This window comes from Bombina bombina, chromosome 1 (genome assembly GCF_027579735.1).
Source record: "Bombina bombina isolate aBomBom1 chromosome 1, aBomBom1.pri, whole genome shotgun sequence".
NCBI lineage: Eukaryota > Metazoa > Chordata > Amphibia > Anura > Bombinatoridae > Bombina > Bombina bombina.
This window is the reverse complement of record NC_069499.1, coordinates 605,604,705-605,630,702: the sequence shown is the minus strand read 5'-3', so window position 1 is coordinate 605,630,702 and position 25,998 is coordinate 605,604,705. Positions and strand designations below refer to the sequence as shown.

Genomic DNA, 25,998 nt, shown 5'->3' with positions numbered 1-25,998 from the left:
TACTGGCAGACAGCTGCCAGTACCGAAAATGGTGGCAAATAGTTGGGGCAGGGTTAGAGAGCTCTTTGGGGGGGATCAGAGTGGTTGGGGGCTAGGGGGGATCCTTCACAGCAGAATATATATATATATATTATTATTATTATTATTATTATTATTTTTTTTTTTATTTATTTTTTTTATTAAAAAAAGCCTTTTATTTTAGTACTGGCAGGCTTTCTGCCAGTACTTAAGATGGCAGGGACAATTGTGGGGGGAGGGAAGAGAGCTGTTTGGGAGGGATCAGGGGGTGGGATGTGTCAGGTCGGAGGCTGATCTCTACACTAAAGCTCAAATTAACCCTACAAGCTACCTAATTAACTCCGTCACTGCTGGGCATTATACAAGTGTGGTGTGCAGCGGCATTTAGCGGCCTTCTAATTACCAAAAAGCAATGCCAAAGCCATATATGTCTGCTATTTCTGAACAAAGGGGATTCCAAAGAAGCATTTACAACCATTTGTGCCATAATTGCACAAGCTGTTTGTAAATAATTTCAGTGAGAAACCCGAAGTTTGTAAAAAAGTGAACAAATTTTTTTATTTGATCGAAGTTGGCGGTGAAATGGTGGCATGAAATATATCAAAATGGGCCTAGATGAATACTTTGGGTTGTCTACTACGCTACCCTAAAGCTAAAATTAACCCTACAAGCTACCTAATTAACCCCTTCACTGCTGGGCCTAATACAAGTGTAGTGCGCATTTAGCGGCCTTCTAATTACCAAAAAGTAATGCCATAGCGATAAATGTCTATTTCTGAACAAAGGGGATCCCAGAGAAGCATTTACAACAATTTGTGCCATAATTGCACAAGTTCAATTTCAGTGAGAGAAACCTAAAGTTTGTGAAAAAGTGAACAATTTTTTTTTTTGTTGATCGCATTTGGCGGTGAAATAGTGGCATGAAATATACTAAAATGGGCCTAAATCAATACTTTGGGTTGTCTACTAAAAAAAATATATATACATGTCAAGGGATATTCAGGGATTCCTGACAGATATCAGTGTTCCAATGTAACTATCGCTAATTTTGAAAACAAATGGTTTGAAAATAGCAAAGTGCTACTTGTATTTATTGCCCTATAACTTGCAAAAAAGCAAAGAACATGTAAACATTGGGTATTTCTAAACTCAGGACAAAATTTAGAAACTATTTAGCTTGGGTGTTTTTTAGTGGTTGTAGATGTGTAACAGATTTTGGGGGTCAGTTATAAAAAGTGTGTTTTTTTTTGTCTCCATTTTTCATCATATTTTATAATATTTTTTATGGTAAATTATAAGATATGGTGAAAATAATGGTATATTTAGAAAGTCCATTTAATGGCGAGAAAAATGGTATATAATATGTGTAGGTACAGTAGATGAGTAAGAGGAAAATTACAGCTAAACACAAACACCGCAGAAATGTAAAAAATGTCATTGTCCTTAAGGGGTTAATCATCAGGATTTCCCTTTTTTGCATTTTTTTTTTTAATTTAGACTTTGCACCACATCAATTTTAGGTCAGTGTATATTGTCTATGCAGTTTTTATAGTGTGACTTCATCAGGTGCATTTGTGGGTTTTTGTTTTTTGTGTAGCCCTGAGGGGGAGGGGGGGTTATACACCACAGAACCCAAACTCTAATCTTCAGTTCAGAGATTAATTTATTAAATATATTGCATATATTATGAGAAGATCAATGTGGGTTTTATGCCCCATTAATCCTATATAGATAAAATACATATTGAAATACTGCCCTGTAGAATGAACACTCCACTATTCCTGGCCTAAATACCTAAAGCTCTGATACTGAACCATATGTAACGAGTTCTTTAGTACATCATATCCCTGACTTCTCTCTTCTTCTGTCTTTTCATGCTATCCGTGGCAGGGAGCCTGCAGCACTCTCCTGCAGCCCCCTCAGGGTCCGCTCCTATAGAGAGAGTACCAGGTATCTGTTGTGCATGGAGAAAGCACTCTGCATTGCAACTACTGTAAAGTTTTGTCAAATCCTATTAGTGACACGCATATGCATGAAACATATACTATGGCAAAACATCTGTAGCTTTCCTGTAGTGTAAATGACATATCATGGAGATCGTCCAACATATGGTGTATGTGTATATAAATAAATATATAATATATGTGTAAGTGTGTGTTTTTTTTATATATATATATATATATATATATATATATATATATATATATATATATATATATATATATGCACACCAACACACGTACGCACACATACAGCTTTTAAAAGTACTGCCCATTAGTATAAGTTGTAGAGACCTTTTGATACTTATATTTATGTGCAGGTTCCAATAACCTCAAACAGTGTTTTGCTTAATTTACAGTTCCTATTCCTGACCCCCGTGCTCCAATCCAGAGAGGTCCCCCAGCTCCCAGTATCCCACCCCGTGGCCTTCTGGGAGATGGACCCAATGACCCTCGTGGAGGGACTCTGCTCACAGTCACTAGTGATGAGCAGCCACCCAGGTAAGAGGAAGAAAATTCCTAAAGTAACATTGCATTTATACATTGGAAGTTATACATCTACTAAATGCAGAATTAACCAAGTAGGATCTTGCTGAGTTCTATGAAAAATAAAAAAGAAGAATCTCTTCTATTGACTTATACATCTCTATAACTGTTGAACAATATGCCCTGTATAAGAACAAATCCTATAAAAATTAAACTGTGAATCTGCGAAATATAGACTAAAGGATACCATATTTTCTTTCTAATGACACGGTGAGTCCACGGATCATCATTACTATTGGGAATATCACTCCTGACCAGCAGGAGGCGGCAAAGAGCACCACAGCAAACCTGTTAAATACCACTTCCCTTACCCACAATCCCCAGTCATTCTCTTTGTTTTCAGCAAGGAGGTGGTAATGTTTTTAGGTGTTTGAAGATTCTTCAATCAAGAGTTTAATTTTTTTTTAATAGCATAGCTGGTTGTTCTGTTTTTTACTGGTGTCTAGCTGTGTTCCACATCAGTCTCTTCAGTAGAGTTGTGGTGGCTTTTGAGCACTTGGAAACTGGTGGGATTTTTAATTTCACTGTGCCTTCCATGTTTGGTGCTGCCCTATCCGTAATGCCTGATTAAGAGTAGTCAGTCCTTCATTAGTTCCACGGGTCTATGGGGGGAGGAAGCCTTTCCATATCTGTGAGCTGCCCTGCTGCCAGGCAGATTTGACTCAGGTAAGTGCCGGTTTTTATTTTCTTTATTTAGAGAGTTTGGCACTTTGATGGGTATAGGGACTGTTAAACCAGTGTGGGTTTATGTTTGGGCAGTATTTGGGCACTGTGTGACACTTTTTTTAACCGGCTTTTTTCTATAAGGAAAATAGCAATGGAAGACGCACTTTTAGTGACGCCCACGAATGGGAGGGGCTTATTCTGAGGCAGCAATTCTGTTTGGTGTTTTTGCGGATCACTTCCTTGTTTGTTCCGGTGTGTGGAGGTTCTCTGGGAGCTAAGGTCTGCTTTTTTTGCGGTTTGCATTTCCTTTCAAAGGCTGCTGGGTCTGGACCATCAGGAGTATTTTCTGGCTTCAGGGGGTCAGGTAGGCACCTCAGCAGGGTCTGTTGAGGTAAGGAGGCTGCCTGAAGGGGTTTTTTAGCTTTAAAAGCAATCGTATTTTTCTGAAGTAAAAAAGTTGCATTTTAAAATTTAAAGGGACAGTAACGTTTTTTTATTTTCAAATTTTTGGAAGCCAGTTTGATTTGTTTTTGGTAAAGATGGGAAGAGGCTTTGCAGATTGTTACATGCAGCTTGTGTTTTGACTCTAATGGAACCTCCAATTTGTTCCTCATGTATTGAGGGGACATTACAGTATAAGGGTAAGATTTTTGATTCTGAGCCATCATTGGCGAAGGTGGATGCTGTTCAGGGGTCTCCTGTCCAGAATATGCCGCAGCTTTCTCTTTGTGTGTCCAATTTTTCAGTGTCATCGCATGCAGTGCCCAGTGTCTCTACTCCAATTGGAGTTTCTTTGCAGGACATTGCTACCCAGATATTCTCTGAGGTAACTCATGTCCTGGCGGCTTTTCTTGCGTTACAGGGGAAGCGTAAAAGGAGATATAAGGATTCAGTGAGGAAGGTATCTGAATCAGGTATGGCTATGTTGAATGAATGTTTCTTCCCATTGCTCTGAGGGGGGAGATTCTTCCATGGCGTCTGAGGTGGAAATTTCAGACTCTGATAGTATGGTTCCTTCTTCTGATTCTGAAGTGGTAACTTTTAGACTTAAGCGTGAGCACCTCCGGACACTGCTTAAGGAGGTTTTGGCTACTTTGGAGGACTCTGATACTACATTAGTAGTTATTCCAAAGAAATCTAGTAAACTTAACAAGTTTTTTAATGTTCCCTCAGAGGTGGAGGTTTTTCCTGTTCCTGACCGTGCTTCTGAGATTATTGCACGGGAGTGGGAGAAGCCTGGGGTTCCTTTTTCCCCTTCTCCGATTTTTAAGTAGATGTTTTCTATTGCTGACTCGGTTATGGAGTCTTGGCAGACGGTTCCTAAGGGGGAAGTAGCGATTTCCACTTTGGCTAAGAGGACCACTATTCCCATAGAGGATAGTTGTTCTTTTGAGGATCATATGGATAGAAATTTGGAGGCGTTGCTTAAAGGGATTTATGTTCACCAGGGTCTGGAATGGCAGTCTGCAGTGTGTATTGCTACTGTTACCAGTGTGACAGCATATTGGTTTGATGCTTTGTCTGATTCTATTCAGACGTATGCACCTATGGATGAAATCCAAGATAGGATTAAGGCTTAGGTTAGCAAACTTCTTTATCACGGATGCCTCTTTGCAGGTCATCAGATTGGGTGTAAACATTTCTGGTTTTGCTATTCTGGCTCGCAGGGCTTTATGGTTAATGTCCTGGTCTGCGGATGTGTTGTCAAAGTCTAAACTTTTGTCTATTCTTTACAGGGGTAGGATTTTGATTGGGCCAGGCTTAGCTGAGATTATTTCTGATATTACGGGAGGTAAGGGACATTCTCTCCCTCAGGATAAGAGAAACAAGTCTAAGGGACACTAGAGTAATTTTCGTTCCTTTCAAAACTTTTCAGACAAGCCTTTCCCTTCCTCTGCCAAGCAGGAACAGTCCAAGTCCTCCTGGAAGTTCAATCAGGCTTGGAGGAAGGGGAAGCAGTCTAAGAAGCCTGTCTTTGAATCAAAGATAGCGTGAAGAGTCTACTCCCGGACCGGGAACGGATCTTGTGGGGGGGCAGACTTTCCCTGTTCGCTCAGGCTTGGGTTCGGGATATTTCAGATATTTGGGCGGTAGACGTAGTGTACCAAATTAGAGTTCAAAAGTTTTCCTCCCAGGGGCAGGTTCCATCTTTCAAGGTTATCTGTAAACCAGATAAAAAGAGAGGCATTTTTTACTACACTGTTGGTATCTAACTCCACGGAAATTACACCGGTTATACCCCAGTACCAATAATAAATGTTGGAGATGTGGCCACATGGGGAGTGGCATGGGACACATGTGGTGGTGGTGCTCACAGCTAATCCACTTCTGGTACGAGATAATAGATGAGGTTGGAAATATATTGCATGTGACCCTGCCGCCTGACCCCCTCATTTGGTTGCTTAATAGGTCCGTTAGGCTCCCTTTTAAATCTCTTCTCCCCTTGTTCCGAATATTTACTAATAGTGTGAAAGTCCTGATTGCCAGATACTGGAAAGTAAGAGATGTTCCCACTCTGGGAATGTAGAGGGCCAAGGTAACCAAGCTACTAGAGTTAGAAGAGTATTCCGTCTATAAGAGAGGTAACACTGATACTTTTATAACAATACAAGCAATATGGGACGAATACCTCAAAACACAGAGATCCAATTAGAATGAATATAAATGCTCAGTGTTCCCTCCTGAAAATAATAAAACTCCATTTTTTTTTTACCATAACCCCGAGGCTGGACAATTTCTCAATTTCCCCTTTTCCCCCTCACCTAATCTTAACGGTTATATCTAGTTCTCCATCCTTGTATGTACATTGTATCACAAAAATGTTTGGATCTTCGCCTTCCCATAACATCCTTATTCTCTTAATACTTACCGCAATGTTTATGTACGATGTTGGATGTGTGCTGATTCATTTCAATAAAAAAAATTTAACTAAAAAGAGAGGCATTTTTAAAATGTGTTCAGGATCTGTCCGTCCTGGGTGTGATAGTTCCTGTTCCAATTCAGGAACAGGGTCTGAGATTTTATTCCAATCTGTTCGTGGTTCCCAAAAAAGAGTTAACTTTTAGACCTGTTCTAGACCTCAAGAGTGTAAACAAGTTTCTCAGAGTTTCGTCTTTCAAGATGGACACTATTCGCTCCATTCTTCCTCTGGTTCAGGAAGGTCAGTTCATGATTTCTGTGGATCTAAAGGATGTGTATTTACTTATTCCTATCCACAAGGATTATCACAAGTTTCTGAGGTTTGCGTTCCTAGACAACCATTTTCAGTTTGTGGAACTTCCTTTTGGCCTGGCAACGGCCTTTTCTCAAAGGTTTTGGGAGCGTTGTTAGCGGTTCTCCAGTTGCGGGGTGTTGCAGTGGTGCCTTATCTGGACGATATTCTGGTTCTGGCGTCCTCTTTTCAACAAGCAATCTCCCACACAGAGTTGTTGTTGTCTTTTCTGCGCTCCCACGGATGGAAGGGGAATTTAGAAAAAAGTTTCTTATTTCCATCTTCAAGGGTGATATTCTTGGGAACTATTATTGATTCTCTGGAGATGAAGGTTTTTCTGACAGAAGCCAGAAGAACAAAGATCTTCAACTCTTGTCTTGCCCTTCAGTCCTCTTCTCGGCCGCCAGGGGCTCAGTGTATGGAGGTAATCGGAATGATCTCCATAGCTGACACCATCAGACCATTTGCTCAGTTCCTTCTCAGGCCTCTGCAGTTGTGCATGCTCAGACAATGGAACGGGGATTATGCGGATCTGTCTCCGCGAATCATTCTGGATTATGTGACAAGAGATTCTCTTCTGTGGTGGGTGTCTCAGGAACACCTCTCCCAGGGAACCTGCTTTCGCAGTCCTTCCTGGGTGATTGTGACCACGGAGGCCAGTCTGCTGGGTTGTTTTGCTGTCTGGGGCTCATTGAAGGCTCAGGGTATATGGATTCGGGAGGAATCTCTTCTTCCCATGAAAATCTTAAAGCTGAGGGCAATCTTCAATGCTCTTCTGGCCTAGCCTCAGTTAGCTTCAGCCCAGTTTATCAAGTTTCGGTTGGACTATATAACGTCAGTGGTTTACATCAATCACCAGGGAGGAATTTGGAGTTCCTTAGCCATGTCAGAGGTAGCCAGGATTATTCAGTGGGCAGAGATCCACAATTGCTGTCTGTCTGTGATCCACATTCCAGGGGTGGACAATTGGGCGGATTGTCTGAGCAGACAGACGTTTCATCCGGGGGAGTGGGAACTTCACCAGGTGGTGTTTGCCAACTTGGTTCTCAAGTGGGGGCAGCCGGAATTGGATCTCATGGCTTCTCGTCAGAATGCTAAGCTTCCAAGATTCAGGTTGAGGTCAAGAGATCCTCGGGCTGTGTTGTTAGATGCTCTGGCAGTTCCTTGGAACTTCAGTCTAGCGTATGTGTTTTCTCTGTTTGCTCTCCTTCCACCAGTCATTGATCGAATCAGACAGGAGAGGGACTCAGTGATTCTCTTTGCTCCGGCATGGCCTCGCAGAATCTTGTATGCGGATCTGGTGGAGATATCATCTCTTCCATCTTGGAGTCTTCCGTTAAGGAAGGACCTTCTACTTCAGGGGCCCTTTTTTTCACCCAAATCTCATTTCTCTGAAGCTGACTGCTTGGAGATTGAATGCTTGATACTATCTAGGCGTGGGTTTTCTGATTCGGTTAGTGAGACTATGATTCAGGCTCGCAAGCCTGTGACTAGAAGAATTTATTATAAGATATGGCGTAGATATCTTTATTGGTGTGAATCTGAAGGCTATTCTTGGAATAGAGTTAGAATTCTTAAGAGTTTGTCTTTTTTCCAAGAGTGTCTCGAGAAGGGTTTAGTTGCTAGTACCCTGTAGGGTCAAATTCTGCTTTATCTATTTTGTTGCACAAGCGTTTGGCGGATGTGGCAGATGTTCAGTCTTTTTGTCAGGCCTTGGTTAGAATCCGGCCTTTGTTTAAGTTCTCTACTCCCCTATGGAATCTTAATTTGGTTCTTAGAGTTTTTCAGCAGGCTCCGTTTGAACCTATGCATTCTTTGGATATTAAATTGTTATCCTGGAAGGTTGCTTTTTCTGCGGCTAGTAGAGTTTCAGAGCTCTCAGTGCTGCAGTATGAGTCTCCTTACCTTATTTTTCATTATGATAAGGTAGTTCTGCGTACTTCCTGTGGTTTCGGATAGGAATATTAATCAAGAAATTGTTGTTCCTTCCTTGTGTCCTAATCCTCCTTCTCATAAGGAACGTTTGTTGCACAACCTGGATGTGGTTCTTGCTTTTAAGTATTTTTTTGCAGGCGACTAACGGTTTTCGTCAGTCTTCTTCTTTGTTGGTTGTGTTTTCTGGAAACCGCAAAGGTCAAAAAGCTACGTCTACTTCTTTCTTTTTGATTGAGGAGTGTTATTCGTTTGGCATATGAGGCTACTGGACAGCAGCCTTCTGAGAAAATCACGGCTCATTCCACAAGGGCTATTTCCTCATCTTGGGCCTTTAAAAATGAATCTTCTGTGGAACAGATTTGCAAGGCTGCTACTTGGTCATCTTTACACACTTTTTCTACATTTTACAAATTTGATACTTTTGTTTCAGCTATGGCTGTTTTTGGAGAGATGTTCTTCAAACAGTGGTGCCTTCTGTTTAGGTTAACTGCCTTCTCCCTTCCTTATCATCCGTGTCCTCTAGCTTGGGTATTGATTCCCAATAGTAATAATGATGATCCGTGGACTCACTGTGTCATTAGAAAGAAAATTAAAATTTATGCTTACCTGATAAATTTGTTTCTTTCTTGACACAGTGAGTCCACGGCCCGCCCTGTATTTTCAGACAGTTTATTTTTACATAAACCTCTGCACCTTATATTACTTCCTTTCTCCTTTCCCTTTGGTCGAATGACTGAGGGTTGTGGGTAAGGGGAGTGGTATTTAACAGCTTTACTGTGGTGCTCTTTGCGGCCTCCTGCTGGCCAGGAGTGATATTCCCAATAGTAATTATGATGATCCGTGGACTCAAAGTTTGAAGAAAGAAACACATTTATCAGGTAAGCATAAATTTCATTTTTTCAACTTTTTTCTTTTAGCCGTGGGTACTTGGCACCACCCATGCAGAGTGGCCCACCAATGCATCACGAACGAGGCCCTGCACCCCATGACCTTAGAGGAGCTCCCATTGCAGAAGCTCCCCGAGCCATGATGGGTGATGCACGGGGGCCTCCCATTATGGATCCTCGGGGACCACCTCTAGATACACGTGGTAAGTTGGGTGTCCTCTGTTATGTGCTAGGAGTGGAGAAGAAATGTACTGTGTGTGGAGTGGGAAAGGGCAGTTTAGAGAGCTTTGTTATGTAAATGCAGGGTTACCACAATGGATGGTTTGGAGAATTAAAGGGATAGTCTACACCAGATTTTGTTATTGTTTAAAAAGAGAGATAATCCCTTTTATTACGCATTCCCCAGTTTTGTACAACCAACACTTGTTATATTGATACACGTTTTACCTCTGTGATTACCTAGTATCTAAACTTCTGCAGACTGCCCTCTTATTTTACCTCTTTTGACAGACTTGCATTTTACAATTAAATAGGAAGAGAAGTTGATACCAAATAAACTCCCTGAAAGAGAGGAATATAAAGTCCCTCCAGACAGGTTGTGCTGGATGCAGTTAAAAATGTTAAATGACAAGAAAATAGAAAATAAACATCCCCCAAGCACTCAGAAAGAATAAGCACAAGGTGCCGAAAACAAGAGAGTCCCAACCCCCAAGACAAAAAAAGTGAAAATAAAACTTAAAGGGACACTGAACCCACACTTTTTTTATGATTCAGATGAGAGCATGCAATTTTAAGCAACTTTCTAATTTACTTCTATTATCAATTTTTCTTCGTTCTCTTGCTATCTTTATTTGAAAAAGGCATCTAAGATTTTTTTTGGGGGGTTCAGAACTATGGACAGCACTTTTTTACCAATCAGCAAGAACAACCCAGGTTCACCAAAAATGGGCCGTCATCTAAACTTACATTCTTGCATTTCAAATAAAGATACAAAGAGAATGAAGAAAATTTGATAATAGGGGTAAATTAGAAATTTGCTTAAAAATCCATGCTCTATCTGAATCGCAAAAGAAAAAATTTGGGTTCAGTGTCCCTTTAACTTTTATTAAATACCAAGATATTTAAAAAAATATATGGTAAAACACAATTAAAAACAACTAAAAAGTACCTTGTACATAGGCATGTGCGGTCCAAATCACAATTCTAGTCATATAATAGCAAGTCAAATTCCCAACAAACATAGGCCCAATATCAGGCAAGTTAAAAGTAGGTAACTATCCCCATTGAACTGTGTCACACGAAACAAAAAGGCCCCTCACTACAGTCTATCAATGACTCATAAGCCATACCGGACCATACAGCCAAATGCCTGATGTATGTTTCGCACTCCTGCTTTGTCAAAGGCAAAGTAGTTCTGTTTTTTTCAAATTTACTCATAGCGGACTTTCTATTCATTCCACAAACGCATCTTATAAAGTGCTGTTATTGATATATGAAGTGTCAAATGATACATTGTGTCTATAGCCCCACTTTTGTATTCACACGATATTGTGCGTGTCTCCGCCCCATTTCACTTCTTCTTGTTGTAATGGGAGAGGCTCATTCTATCACAACCAATCCCCACAATTACTATCCCCGTAATATATATCAAATCCAGAAATTATGTGGATAGTGAGTGACAGTTATTAAAGGGAGACCGGCACTATGTGGGTAACGTAATAACAACACTGACCTGAGGCTGGGATTGGTCGGGAAGGAACAAGCCCCTATATGTTTGTTTATAATATAAAGAATTGCAGTGGGGAGTTAATCCTGTTTGATAGGTTGCTCGAGTAAACTAATCAGAGACCATGCCCCACTCACGTAGACACGTCAATGACTAATTGTGGGGATTGGTTGTGATAGAACGAGCCCCTCTCCAATTACAACACGAAAAAGTGAAAAAGGGCAGAGACATGCACAATATACATGAAGAAAAGTTTTATTTTGACTAGACTGTCCCTTTAATTACAATACTACTTTGAATGTCGTGTTGCATGTTCAACGTATACTACTTTCTTTAGGAGCCAGAGATCCTAGAGCAATGGAACCTCGACCCATGGAGTCAAGAGTTCCAGTTCCAGGACCTGCTAACAGAGGCCCAATGCCTACAATACAAGGACCTGGGGTGCCTGCAATACAGGGTCCAGGGATTCAAGGACCAGCAGGGCCTGCAGCGCAAGGTTCTAGTGGGCCTCAACCACAAAGACAGGTCAGTAGATATAACGCTTGTGTTCCTCCTGTGTGATCTTATTTGAGAGCAACGGGGTTCCCACCACCTAGTATCCTGCTCTCTGTATCAATGTAACCCTGTGTAGGAAGAAGCCAGGAAAAGTCTCCAATAGCTCTCGGATTTCTGTGTCGCTTTCTTTCTTGTAAAATCTGTTAATATCCGTCTTCAAATTCAGCTGTATTTGCACTGCAAAAATGGCACAGATCCAAAACTTGCTCTAATGTCACTGAGGTAATAATACTGTATGGATAAAGTTACTACAGGAACCTTAGTGCTGGCTACAGGTTAAGATTTATAAAATATTAACTCTTTGAGTACATTCCCCACAATTATGATATAGAAGCACATTAGCAGCTGCAATATTTTTGTGCCAACAACATTATAACCTCCTCACATTACTCCCTTCAGATGGGCACGTTGCTAGAAACATAATCCTCTCTTCCCTTTCTCACTATATGTAGTTGGATAGATCACAAAATTATAATCTTGTTTTCCTAGGTTCCTGGTATCCAACCAGCATCAGCACAAGGAGGGTTTAGCCCTGGACAGATTCAGGTGACACCCCAGGACCATGAAAAGGTGAGTTCCATTGTTTAACCCACTAACCACAGAAGTGTCATTTTGTACCTAAATTCAAAGTGGAAATAAGAGACTGTAATATCAGTCAGACTTGTTAATGGCTCCTTTTTGTAGGTGCAGCATAACCTGTTGACATTTAATGTTAGTCCCACATGAAACAATGTTATAACAATGACATGACAATGCATTGTGAAATCAAACAAAAATAGAGAATGCGGTGTTTGACACTGTATCATAGAGAAGGATGCATATTACAGGTACACATTATTTCATAGAGTAGGATGCATATCACAGGTACACATTATTTCATAGAGTAGGGTGCATATCACAGGTACACATTATTTCACAGGTAGAGTAGGATGCATATCACAGGTACACATTATTTCACAGGTAGAGTAGGGTGCGTATCACAGGTACACATTATTTCATAGGTAGAGTAGGATGCATATCACAGGTACACATTATTTCACAGGTAGAGTAGGATGCATATCACAGGTACACATTATTTCACAGGTAGAGTAGGATGCATATCACAGGTACACATTATTTCATAGGTAGAGTAGGGTGCATATCACAGGTACACATTATTTCACAGGTAGAGTAGGATGCATATCACAGGTACACATTATTTCACAGGTAGAGTAGGATGCATATCACAGGTACACATTATTTCATAGGTAGAGTAGGATGCATATCACAGGTACACATTATTTCATAGGTAGAGTAGGGTGCATATCACAGGTACACATTATTTCACAGGTAGAGTAGGATGCATATCACAGGTACACATTATTTTACAGGTAGAGTAGGGTGCGTATCACAGGTACACATTATTTCACAGGTAGAGTAGGATGCATATCACAGGTACACATTATTTCACTGGTAGAGCAGGATGCATATCACAGGTACACATTATTTCACAGGTAGAGCAGGATGCATATCACAGGTACACATTATTTCACAGGTAGAGTAGGGTGCATATCACAGGTACACATAATTTCACAGGTACAGTAGGATGCATATCACAGGTACACATTATTTCACAGGTAGAGCAGGGTGCATATCACAGGTACACATTATTTCACTGGTAGAGCAGGGTGCATATCACAGGTACACATTATTTCACAGGTAGAGCAGGGTGCATATCACAGGTACACATTATTTCACAGGTAGAGCAGGGTGCATATCACAGGTACACATTATTTCACAGGTAGATCAGGGTGCATATCACAAGTACACATTATTTCACAGGTAGAGTAGGGTGCATATCACAGGTACACATTATTTCACAGGTAGAGCAGGATGCATATCACAGGTACACATAATTTCACAGGTACAGTAGGGTGCATATTACAGGTACACATTATTTTACAGGTAGAGTAGGATGCATATCACAGGTACACATTATTTCACAGGTAGATCAGGGTGCATATCACAGGTACACATAATTTCACAGGTACAGTAGGATGCATATCACAGGTACACATTATTTCATAGGTAGAGCAGGATGCATATCACAGGTACACATTATTTCATAGGTAGAGCAGGATGCATATCACAGGTACACATTATTTCACAGGTAGAGCAAGATACATATCACAGGTAGAGTAGGGTGCATATAACAGGTACACATTATTTCACAGGTAGAGCAGGATGCATATCACAGGTACACATTATTTCACAGGTAGAGTAGGATGCATATCACAGGTACACATTATTTCACAGGTACAGTAGGGTGCATATTACAGGTACACATTATTTTACAGGTAGAGTAGGATGCATATCACAGGTACACATTATTTCACAGGTAGATCAGGGTGCATATCACAGGTAGAGTAGGGTGCATATCACAGGTAGAGTAGGGTGCATATCACAGGTACACATTATTTCACAGGTAGAGTAGGGTGCATATCACAGGTACACATTATTTCACAGGTAGAGTAGGGTGCATATCACAGGTACACATTATTTCACAGGTACACATTATTTCACAGGTAGAGTAGGATGCATATCACAGGTAGAGTAGGGTGCATATCAAAGGTACACATTATTTCACAGGTATAGTAGGGTGCATGTCACAGGTACACATTATTTCACAGGTAGAGCAGGACGCATATCACAGGTGCACATTATTTCATAGGTAGAGTAGGGTGCATATCACAGGTGCACACTATTTTACAGGTAGAGTAGGGTGCATATCACAGGTACACATTATTTCTTTCATGTAATTAGCAAGAGTCCATGAGCTAGTGACGTATGGGATATACATTCCTACCAGGAGGGGCAAAGTTTCCCAAACCTCAAAATGCCTATAAATACACCCCTCACCACACCCACAATTCAGTTTTACAAACTTTGCCTCCGATGGAGGTGGTGAAGTAAGTTTGTGCTAGATTCTACGTTGATATGCGCTCCGCAGCAAGTTGGAGCCCGGTTTTCCTCTCAGCGTGCAGTGAATGTCAGAGGGATGTGAGGAGTATTGCCTATTTGAATGCAGTGATCTCCTTCTAAGGGGTCTATTTCATAGGTTCTCTGTTATCGGTCGTAGAGATTCATCTCTTACCTCCCTTTTCAGATCGACGATATACTCTTATATATACCATTACCTCTGCTGATTCTCGTTTCAGTACTGGTTTGGCTATCTACTATATGTAGATGAGTGTCCTGGGGTAAGTAAATCTTATTTTTTGTGACACTCCTAGCTATGGTTGGGCACTTTGTTTATAAAGTTCTAAATATATGTATTCAAACATTTATTTGCCTTGACTCAGAATGTTCAACTTTCCTTATTTTTCAGACAGTCAGTTTCATATTTGGGATAATGCATTTTAATTTCACTTTTTTCTTACCTTAAATTTGACTTTTTCCCTGTGGGCTGTTAGGCTCGCGGGGGCTGAAAATGCTTCATTTTATTGCGTCATTCTTGGCGCGGACTTTTTTGGCGCAAAAATTCTATTTCCGTTTCCAGCGTCATACGTGTCGCCGGAAGTTGCGTCATTTTTTTGACGTTATTTTGCGCCAAAAATGTCGGCGTTCCGGATGTGGCGTCATTTTTGGCGCCAAAGAGCATTTAGGCGCCAAATAATGTGGGCGTCTTATTTGGCGCGAAAAAATATGGGCGTCACTCTTGTCTCCACATTATTTAAGTCTCATTTTTTATTGCTTCTGGTTGCTAGAAGCTTGTTCTTTGGCATTTTTTCACATTCCTGAAACTGTCATTTAAGGAATTTGATCAATTTTGCTTTATATATATGTTGTTTTTTCTCTTACATATTGCAAGATGTCTCACGTTGCATCTGAGTCAGAAGATACTACAGGAAAATCGCTGTCAAGTGCTGAATCTACCAAAGCTAAGTGAATCTGCTGTAAACTTTTGGTAGCTATTTCTCCAGCTGTTGTTTGTATTGATTGTCATGACAAACTTGTTAAAGCAGATAATATTTCCTTTAGTAAAGTACCATTGCCTGTTGCAGTTCCTTCAACATCTAAGGTGCAGAATGTTCCTGATAATATAAGAGATTTTGTTTCTGAATCCATAAAGAAGGCTATGTCTGTTATTTCTCCTTCTAGTAAACATAAAAAATCTTTTAAAACTTCTCTCCCTACAGATGAATTTTTAACTGAACATCATCATTCTGATTCTGATGATTCCTCTGGTTCAGAGGATTCTGTCTCAGAGGTTGATGCTGATAAATCTTCATATTTATTTAAAATGGAATTTATTCGTTCTTTGCTTAAAGAAGTCCTAATTGCTTTAGAAATAGAGGATTCTGGTCCTCTTGATACTAAATCTAAACGTTTAAATAAGGTTTTTAAAACTCCTGTAGTTATTCCAGAAGTTTTTCCTGTCCCTGATGCTATTTCTGCATTAATTTCCAAAGAATGGGATAATTTGGGTAATTCATTTACTCCTTCTAAACGTTTTAAGCAATTATATCCTGTGCCGCCTGACAGATTAGAATTTTGGGACAAGATCCCTAAAGTTGATGGGGCTATTTCTACCCTTGCTAAACGTACTACTATTCCTACGTCAGATGGTACTTCGTTTAAGGATCCTCTAGATAGGAAAATGGAGTCCTTTCTAAGAAAAGCTTATCTGTGTTCAGGTAATCTTCTTAGACCTGCTATATCTTTGGCTGATGTTGCTGCAGCTTCAACTTTTTGGTTGGAAACTTTAGCGCAACAAGTAACACATCGTGATTCTCATGATATTAATATTCTTCTTCAGCATGCTAATAATTTTATCTGTGATGCCATTTTTGATATTATCAGAGTTGATGTCAGGTTTATGTCTCTAGCTATTTTAGCTAGAAGAGCTTTATGGCTTAAAACTTGGAATGCTGATATGGCTTCTAAATCAACTTTACTTTCCATTTCTTTCCAGGGTAACAAATTATTTGGTTCTCAGTTGGATTCCATTATTTCAACTGTTACTGGTGGGAAAGGAACTTTTTTACCACAGGATAAAAAATCTAAAGGTAAAAACAGGGCTAATAATCGTTTTCGTTCCTTTCTTTTCAACAAAGAACAAAAGCCTGATCCTTCATCCTCAGGAGCAGTTTCAGTTTGGAGACCATCTCCAGTCTGGAATAAATCCAAGCCAGCTAGAAAGGCAAAGCCTGCTTCTAAGTCCACATGAAGGTGCGGCCCTCATTCCAGCTCAGCTGGTAGGGGGCAGGTTACGTTTTTTCAAGGAAATTTGGATCAATTCTGTTCACAATCTTTGGATTCAGAGCATTGTTTCAGAAGGGTACAGAATTGGTTTCAAGTTGAGACCTCCTGCAAAGAGATTTTTTCTTTCCCGTGTCCCAGCAAATCCAGTAAAAGCTCAAGCATTTCTGAAATGTGTTTCAGATCTAGAGTTGACTGGAGTAATTATGCCAGTTCCAGTTCCGGAACAGGGGATGGGGTTTTATTCAAATCTCTTCATTGTACCAAAGAAGGAGAATTCCTTCAGACCAGTTCTGGATCTAAAAATATTGAATCGTTATGTAAGGATACCAACGTTCAAGATGGTAACTGTAAGGACTATCTTACCTTTTGTTCAGCAAGGGAATTATATGTCCACAATAGATTTACAGGATGCATATCTGCATATTCCGATTCATCCAGATCACTATCAGTTTCTGAGATTCTCTTTCCTAGACAAGCATTACCAGTTTGTGGCTCTGCCGTTTGGCCTAGCTACAGCTCCAAGAATTTTTACAAAGGTTCTCGGTGCCCTGCTGTCTGTAATCAGAGAACAGGGTATTGTGGTATTTCCTTATTTGGACGATATCTTGGTACTTGCTCAGTCTTTACATTTAGCAGAATCTCATACGAATCGACTTGTGTTGTTTCTTCAAGATCATGGTTGGAGGATCAATTTACCAAAAAGTTCTTTGATTCCTCAGACAAAGGTAACCTTTCTGGGTTTCCAGACGGATTCAGTGTCCATGACTCTGTCTTTAACAGACAAGAGACGTTTAAAATTGATTACAGCTTGTCGAAACCTTCAGTCACAATCATTCCCTTCGGTAGCCTTATGCATGGAAATTCTAGGTCTTATGACTGCTGCATCGGACGCGATCCCCTTTGCTCGTTTTCACATGCGACCTCTTCAGCTCTGTATGCTGAAGCAATGGTGCAAGGATCACACGAAGATATCTCAATTAATATCTTTAAAACCGATTGTTCGACACTCTCTAACATGGTGGACAGATCACCATCGTTTAATTCAGGGGGCTTCTTTTGTGCTTCCGACCTGGACTGTAATTTCAACAGATGCAAGTCTCACAGGTTGGGGAGCTGTGTGGGGATCTCTGACGGCACAAGGAGTTTGGGAATCTCAGGAGGTGAGATTACCGATCAATATTTTGGAACTCCGTGCAATTTTCAGAGCTCTTCAGTTTTGGCCTCTTCTGAAGAGAGAATCGTTCATTTGTTTTCAGACAGACAATGTCACAACTGTGGCATACATCAATCATCAAGGAGGGACTCACAGTCCTCTGGCTATGAAAGAAGTATCTCGAATTTTGGTTTGGGCGGAATCCAGCTCCTGTCTAATCTCTGCGGTTCATATTCCAGGTGTAGACAATTGGGAAGCGGATTATCTCAGTCGCCAAACGTTGCATCCGGGCGAATGGTCTCTTCACCCAGAGGTATTTCTTCAGATTGTTCAAATGTGGGAACTTCCAGAAATAGATCTGATGGCGTCCCATCTAAACAAGAAACTTCCCAGGTATCTGTCCAGATCCCGGGATCCTCAGGCGGAGGCAGTGGATGCATTATCACTTCCTTGGAAGTATCATCCTGCCTATATCTTTCCGCCTCTAGTTCTTCTTCCAAGAGTAATCTCCAAGATTCTGAAGGAATGCTCGTTTGTTCTGCTGGTTGCTCCGGCATGGCCTCACAGGTTTTGGTATGCGGATCTTGTCCAGATGGCCTCTTGCCAACCGTGGACTCTTCCATTAAGACCAGACCTTCTGTCACAAGGTCCTTTTTTCCATCAGGATCTGAAATCCTTAAATTTAAAGGTATGGAGATTGAACGCTTGATTCTTGGTCAAAGAGGTTTCTCTGACTCTGTGATTAATACTATGTTACAGGCTCGTAAATCTGTATCTCGAGAGATATATTATAGAGTCTGGAAGACTTATATTTCTTGGTGTCTTTCTCATCATTTTTCCTGGCATTCTTTTAGAATACCGAGAATTTTACAGTTCCTTCAGGATGGTTTAGATAAGGGTTTGTCCGCAAGTTCTTTGAAAGGACAAATCTCTGCTCTTTCTGTTCTTTTTCACAGAAAGATTGCTATTCTTCCTGATATTCATTGTTTTGTACAAGCTTTGGTTCGTATAAAACCTGTCATTAAGTCAATTTCTCCTCCTTGGAGTTTGAATTTGGTTCTGGGAGCTCTTCAAGCTCCTCCGTTTGAACCTATGCATTCATTAGACATTAAATTACTTTCTTGGAAAGTTTTGTTCCTTTTGGCCATCTCTTCTGCTAGAAGAGTTTCTGAATTATCTGCTCTTTCTTGTGAGTCTCCTTTTCTGATTTTTCATCAGGATAAGGCGGTGTTGCGAACTTCTTTTGAATTTTTACCTAAAGTTGTGAATTCCAACAACATTAGTAGAGAAATTGTGGTTCCTTCATTATGTCCTAATCCTAAGAATTCTAAGGAGAAATCGTTGCATTCTTTGGATGTTGTTAGAGCTTTGAAATATTATGTTGAAGCTACGAAATCTTTTCGTAAGACTTCTAGTCTATTTGTTATCTTTTCCGGTTCTAGAAAAGGCCAGAAAGCTTCTGCCATTTCTTTAGCATCTTGGTTGAAATCTTTAATTCATCTTGCCTATGTTGAGTCGGGTAAAACTCCGCCTCAGAGGATTACAGCTCATTCTACTAGGTCAGTTTCTACTTCCTGGGCGTTTAGGAATGAAGCTTCGGTTGACCAGATCTGCAAAGCAGCGTCTTGGTCCTCTTTGCATACTTTTACTAAATTCTACCATTTTGATGTATTTTCTTCTTCTGAAGCAGTTTTTGGTAGAAAAGTACTTCAGGCAGCGGTTTCAGTTTGAATCTTCTGCTTTTGTTTTTCGTTAAACTTTATTTTGGGTGTGGATTATTTTCAGCAGGAATTGGCTGTCTTTATTTTATCCCTCCCTCTCTAGTGACTCTTGTGTGGAAAGATCCACTTCTTGGGTAGTCATTATCCCATACGTCACTAGCTCATGGACTCTTGCTAATTACATGAAAGAAAACATAATTTATGTAAGAACTTACCTGATAAATTTATTTCTTTCATATTAGCAAGAGTCCATGAGGCCCGCCCTTTTTTTGTGGTGGTTATGATTTTGTATAAAGCACAATTATTCCAATTCCTTATTTTATATGCTTTCGCACTTTTTTATCACCCCACTTCTTGGCTATTCGTTAAACTGAATTGTGGGTGTGGTGAGGGGTGTATTTATAGGCATTTTGAGGTTTGGGAAACTTTGCCCCTCCTGGTAGGAATGTATATCCCATACGTCACTAGCTCATGGACTCTTGCTAATATGAAAGAAATGAATTTATCAGGTAAGTTCTTACATAAATTATGTTTTTACAGGTAGAGCAGGGTGCATATCACAGGTACACATTATTTCATAGGTAGAGTAGGGTGCATATCACAGGTGCACACTATTTTACAGGTAGAGTAGGGTGCATATCACAGGTACACATTATTTCATAGGTAGAGTAGGGTGCATATCACAGGTACACATTATTTCACAGGTAGAGTAGGGTGCATATCACAGGTACACATTATTTCACAGGTAGAGTAGGGTGCATATCACAGGTACACATTATTTCACAGGTAGAGTAGGGTGCATATCACAGGTACACATTATTTCACAGGTAGAGTAGGGTGCATATCACAGGTACACATTATTTCACAGGTAGAGTAGGGTGCATATCACAGGTACACATTATTTCACAGGTAGAGTAGGGTGCATATCACAGGTACACATTATTTCACAGGTAGAGTAGGGTGCATATCACAGGTACACATTATTTCACAGGTAGAGTAGGGTGCATATCACAGGTACACATTATTTCACAGGTAGAGTAGGGTGCATATCACAGGTACACATTATTTCACAGGTAGAGTAGGGTGCATATCACAGGTACACATTATTTCACAGGTAGAGTAGGGTGCATATCACAGGTACACATTATTTCACAGGTAGAGTAGGGTGCATATCACAGGTACACATTATTTCACAGGTAGAGTAGGGTGCATATCACAGGTACACATTATTTCACAGGTAGAGTAGGGTGCATATCACAGGTACACATTATTTCACAGGTAGAGTAGGGTGCATATCACAGGTACACATTATTTCACAGGTAGAGTAGGGTGCATATCACAGGTAGAGTAGGGTGCATATCACAGGTAGAGTAGGGTGCATATCACAGGTACACATTATTTCACAGGTAGAGTAGGGTGCATATCACAGGTACACATTATTTCACAGGTAGAGTAGGGTGCATATCACAGGTACACATTATTTCACAGGTAGAGTAGGATGCATATCACAGGTAGAGTAGGGTGCATATCACAGGTACACATTATTTCACAGGTAGAGTAGGGTGCATATCACAGGTACACATTATTTCACAGGTAGAGTAGGGTGCATATCACAGGTACACATTATTTCACAGGTAGAGTAGGGTGCATATCACAGGTACACATTATTTCACAGGTACAGTAGGGTGCATATTACAGGTACACATTATTTCACAGGTAGAGCAGGATGCATATCACAGGTAGAGTAGGGTGCATATCACAGGTACACATTATTTCACAGGTACAGTAGGGTGCATATCACAGGTACACATTATTTCACAGGTACAGTAGGGTGCATATCACAGGTACACATTATTTCACAGGTACAGTAGGGTGCATATCACAGGTACACATTTCACAGGTACAGTAGGGTGCATATTACAGGTACACATTATTTCACAGGTAGAGTAGGGTGCATATCACAGGTACACATTATTTCACAGGTAGAGCAGGGTGCATATCTCAGGTACACATTATTTCACAGGTAGAGTAGGATGCATATCACAGGTACACATTATTTCACAGGTAGAGCAGGGTGCATATCACAGGTACACATTATTTCACAGGTAGAGTAGGATGCATATCTCAGGTACACATTATTTTGCAGGTAGAGCAGGATGCATATCACAGGTACACATTATTTTACAGGTAGAGTAGGATGCATATCACAGGTACACATTATTTTACAGGTAGAGTAGGATGCATATCTCAGGTACACATTATTTTACAGGTAGAGCAGGATGCATATCACAGGTACACATTATTTCACAGGTAGAGCAGGATGCATATCACAGGTACACATTATTTCACAGGTAGAGTAGGGTGCATATCTCAGGTACACATTATTTTACAGGTAGAGCAGGATGCATATCACAGGTACACATTATTTCACAGGTACACATTATTTCACAGGTAGAGCAGGGTGCATATCACAGGTACACATTATTTTACAGGTAGAGCAGGGTGCATATCACAGGTACACATTATTTTACAGGTAGAGCAGGATGCATATCACAGGTACACATTATTTCATAGGTAGAGTAGGGTGCATATCACAGGTACACATTATTTCACAGGTAGAGCAGGGTGCATATCACAGGTACACATTATTTTACAGGTAGAGCAGGGTGCATATCACAGGTACACATTATTTTACAGGTAGAGCAGGATGCATATCACAGGTACACATTATTTCATAGGTAGAGTAGGGTGCATATCACAGGTACACATTATTTCACAGGTAGAGCAGGATGCATATCACAGGTACACATTATTTCACAGGTAGAGTAGGACAAAAAAAGCTATTATGAGCCAAAGAAAGGAAAGAGCTTAGAGCTCAGTAGTCATAAACTGTGGTTTTACAGCAAAACAATGCAGTGTTTTAGCTCTGCAGGCCATACAGTTAAGAACATTGTTTGTTTTTTTTGTCCACGTTCATAATGGTGCACCAGAATGTACAGACCTAGGGAATTGACTACATGGAATTTTCAAGGTTATGTCAGCTCATCATTTAGACAGGTTTTCAGGGTCATCAATTGAAATGGTGACAACTTCCAGGCCAAGGGAGTAGAGGTAGTTTTCATTGTACAAAGCAGCAAAAAAAAATTCTCTAGTGTTCACACAGGACAGAGCACTTGAGGTGAGACTTTTTCTGTGGCACATTTAAATTCAAATACATACAGCAAATGAGATAAACAATACTTTATGAACTTTTCAAGTAGTATTTTCCAAGACTGTAAAACAATACAAATTGTGATAATAAAATACATTTTAAAACATGTAGTTTGTATTTTGAATTTTTTTTTTCAATAAACTGGTTGTTTATATATAAAAAAAAATCTAACTTCTTTGTTCTTGTAACTAGTGGAGTTGTTGTGGACTAACAGACATTAACACATAAATTGATTTATACGTTTTAATGTATTTATATGGGGTATTTTTGATTGGCTATGATCAAATTTTAGGTTGTATAAAGAGGTGTGGTATGAAGGTATTGATGTAATTGTATAGAAAGTGTGCGGCATGAGTAAGGGCAGATATCTCTGTTACCTGTATTTTGTCTGCTGATTTATAATAAATGTATGTTATGTTTTTGTTTTTTTATGAAATAATATACTTGATGCTATTTTAAATGGATGTAAATAAGAGAAATGTTTAGTATTCTTCATGTGCAATTGGATTAATTATTAGCATGTGCTGGGTCTCTGACTTAAACTGCCATAAAATATGTTGAGATCTGTGCATATCCTAAAAGGGCTAATAAAGTAAATAATAATATATATAATATAATATAATAATATATATAATATAATATTTTAATTGTTTAAAGGTAGGGTGCACTCGGATAAATGTGAACAATTATGCAACAGAATCCGTGCTAGCAGTCCCAAAATTTATAATTACCACTTAGAGCAGATAGAGTTCCATCAATATATATTATTAGAACCAAAGAAGGACAAGGCTGCACTGGAAACCACAAGAAAACATGCGCTTTATTTAAAGATAAGAGACACAGGTTATGCCTTCCCCTATTAAACTTCATGTACCAAAAGAAAATGTAGAGCAGATGGTTGTAAATCATATACATATATATATATATATACCCCCTACATGATAGAATGTATCTAAGCCGGCATAGAACAGTCCATGATACAATCCAGGCTTTTAGTGTAAATACACGCTCTGGCTGTGTTAGACAGATTTACCGTCCTAACCTCAATTACTCCGGGCACTTAAGTGTAAAGACACACTCTGGTATTGAGAGGTGTGTACTGTCCCACAAATATCAGAGGACCAATGTTGACTTTCCAACAAAGCAGGGTAGTTATCCTAGAGGGCATGAAAATACTTCCACCACCTTGCAAGGCTTTTACCGCACGGCTTACCTTCACTACTTGATTCTTAGGAATGGTGCCTATGTCAGGGCTACCAAATACCTCAATGATCCTGTGATGTGTGCCGATGCGGGACTTACTTGCTATTGTACCGTAGGTTGGTGAACTTGATTTCTCCTTACGTTTACAATCAAAACTGCTCCACCATAGTAGCGTCTGCCTCGACGTTGCAGATTTCCAAACTCCCTTTTTTATTTTTTTTATTAGATTTTGTCTCTATCCCAACTTGTTTTTATGTCCCTTTAAAGCTATAAAATACCAATTTCACATACTTAAAGGGACATTATACACTCATTTTTTCTTTGCATAAATGTTTTGTAGATGATCTATTTATATAGCCCATGAAGTGTTTTTTTTGGGGGGGTTTAAATGTTTAGTTTTGCTTATTTTTAAATAACATTGCTCTGATTTTAAGTCTCCTAGCCAAGCCCCAAAGTTTTTGGAGAATATCGTCAGATACCTACTCCAGCTTGCTCCTGTTTGTGTAAAGGGTCTTTTCATATGCAAAAGAAGGGGGGGGGGGAGTGTCTTATTTCCCACTTGCAGTGGGTGTCCCAGCTAACCTTTTCAACAGAGCTAAACTGAGAGCTTCTAAGTAAGTTTTTAAACAGTTTTGTACTGGATTTTTATATCAGTATTTGTGCATCTTATTCTTTATAGTAGTGTCTTCTACATGCAGTTATATGAAAATTGGTGTATACTGTCCCTTTTAAGGAGAGGTGTGAAAAAAACATCAATCGTATTTGTAGCTTGATGGTCAAAACAGATTCCTCACTTTGTTGGGGTTTTTTTTGTTTTTAAGTTCTGTTGCTGGAATTAACACCCTTTTTACAATGTCATGGGCATGTGCGAATTATGTTTTAGTGGAGTATTATGTTCATCTGGAAGAAAAGTTGTTAGACAAGAATTGTAGCTTTTCACATCTTTAGGTTTTGATATGAATCAGTCACAGATTACTGCACACAATCATTTTTAATTACAGATAATATTTCACATCATTAGTAGTTGTTATAACTTTACAAGAATTACTGTCGCTAGCGATTCACTTGTAAATAGATTTGCTGGCAGTGAATTCATTTTTATAATAATACTGAACATTTTCTATACCATACTGACTGACTGCATATTGTCTCTAGGCCGCACTCATCATGCAGGTACTTCAGCTAACACCTGATCAGATTGCCATGCTGCCTCCAGAACAGAGACAAAGCATCCTCATCTTAAAAGAACAGATTCAAAAATCGACGGGAGCTCCCTGACGGTACAAGGGTATATTGGGCAACTGTACTCACTAAGGCTAAATTTATATATTTTAGATGAGAAATTTTGCATATTCTACAATATCCCATGACATTTAATTTTGTTCTTCAGGTTCATAAACTGTAAGTGGGGAAAATGGTGCTGGCACCCGCCCCACCACAGCCCCATTGTCATCCTCATCAGAAGGTTACAGTCATGCGCAAGGAGACGGCGTTCTACATGTGTTTACTGTAAATGTGCAGTTGGAAATAAAATTTAGACCTTGTTAATTGTCAGACTTTGTGATTTATATATCCTGCAACTGTGTGTGTGTGTGTGTGTGTGTGTGTGTATATATATATATATATATATAATACAGTTTTTAAAAACAATTTTATTGAAGCCAACCTTTAAGCTCTCATTTTAATATACGCAAAACCAGTAAATGGTGGGCTTGATGTGCATAAAACATATTTAGAGCTATGGACCTGCTGGTTGTTCTTATATAAACCAGGAACTAAGCTAAAAACTTCAGCACATCAGTTTTTCTCCATAAAATATTATTTTTACATGATAGACAGCAGATAAGACATACAATAAACCAGAATTATTAAAGATCTTTAAAGAGGTATGAAACAGTGCTCTTTTAGTAGAAAAAAATTTA

General features: G+C 39.6%; 1 protein-coding gene across 3 annotated transcripts in view; it reads left to right on the top strand.

The window, feature by feature from the left end:
• CSTF2 (cleavage stimulation factor subunit 2) overlaps positions 1–25,624 on the top strand; it is a 42,903-nt gene extending 17,279 nt beyond the window's left edge. The window contains exons 9-15 of one of the 3 annotated variants that reach the window (XM_053698967.1): positions 1,909–1,968; positions 2,378–2,519; positions 9,294–9,466; positions 11,327–11,514; positions 12,034–12,114; positions 25,232–25,356; positions 25,467–25,624. In XM_053698967.1, the coding sequence (XP_053554942.1) occupies positions 1,909–1,968; positions 2,378–2,519; positions 9,294–9,466; positions 11,327–11,514; positions 12,034–12,114; positions 25,232–25,354 (767 nt within the window). In that variant the 3' untranslated portion in view covers positions 25,355–25,356; positions 25,467–25,624. Of the gene's footprint in view, positions 1–1,908; positions 1,969–2,377; positions 2,520–9,293; positions 9,467–11,326; positions 11,515–12,033; positions 12,115–25,231; positions 25,365–25,466 lie in introns of all 3 variants that reach the window. The other 2 variants (XM_053698968.1, XM_053698969.1) reach the window with 2 other exon arrangements.
• The last annotated feature ends 374 nt before the right edge of the window (positions 25,625–25,998 follow it).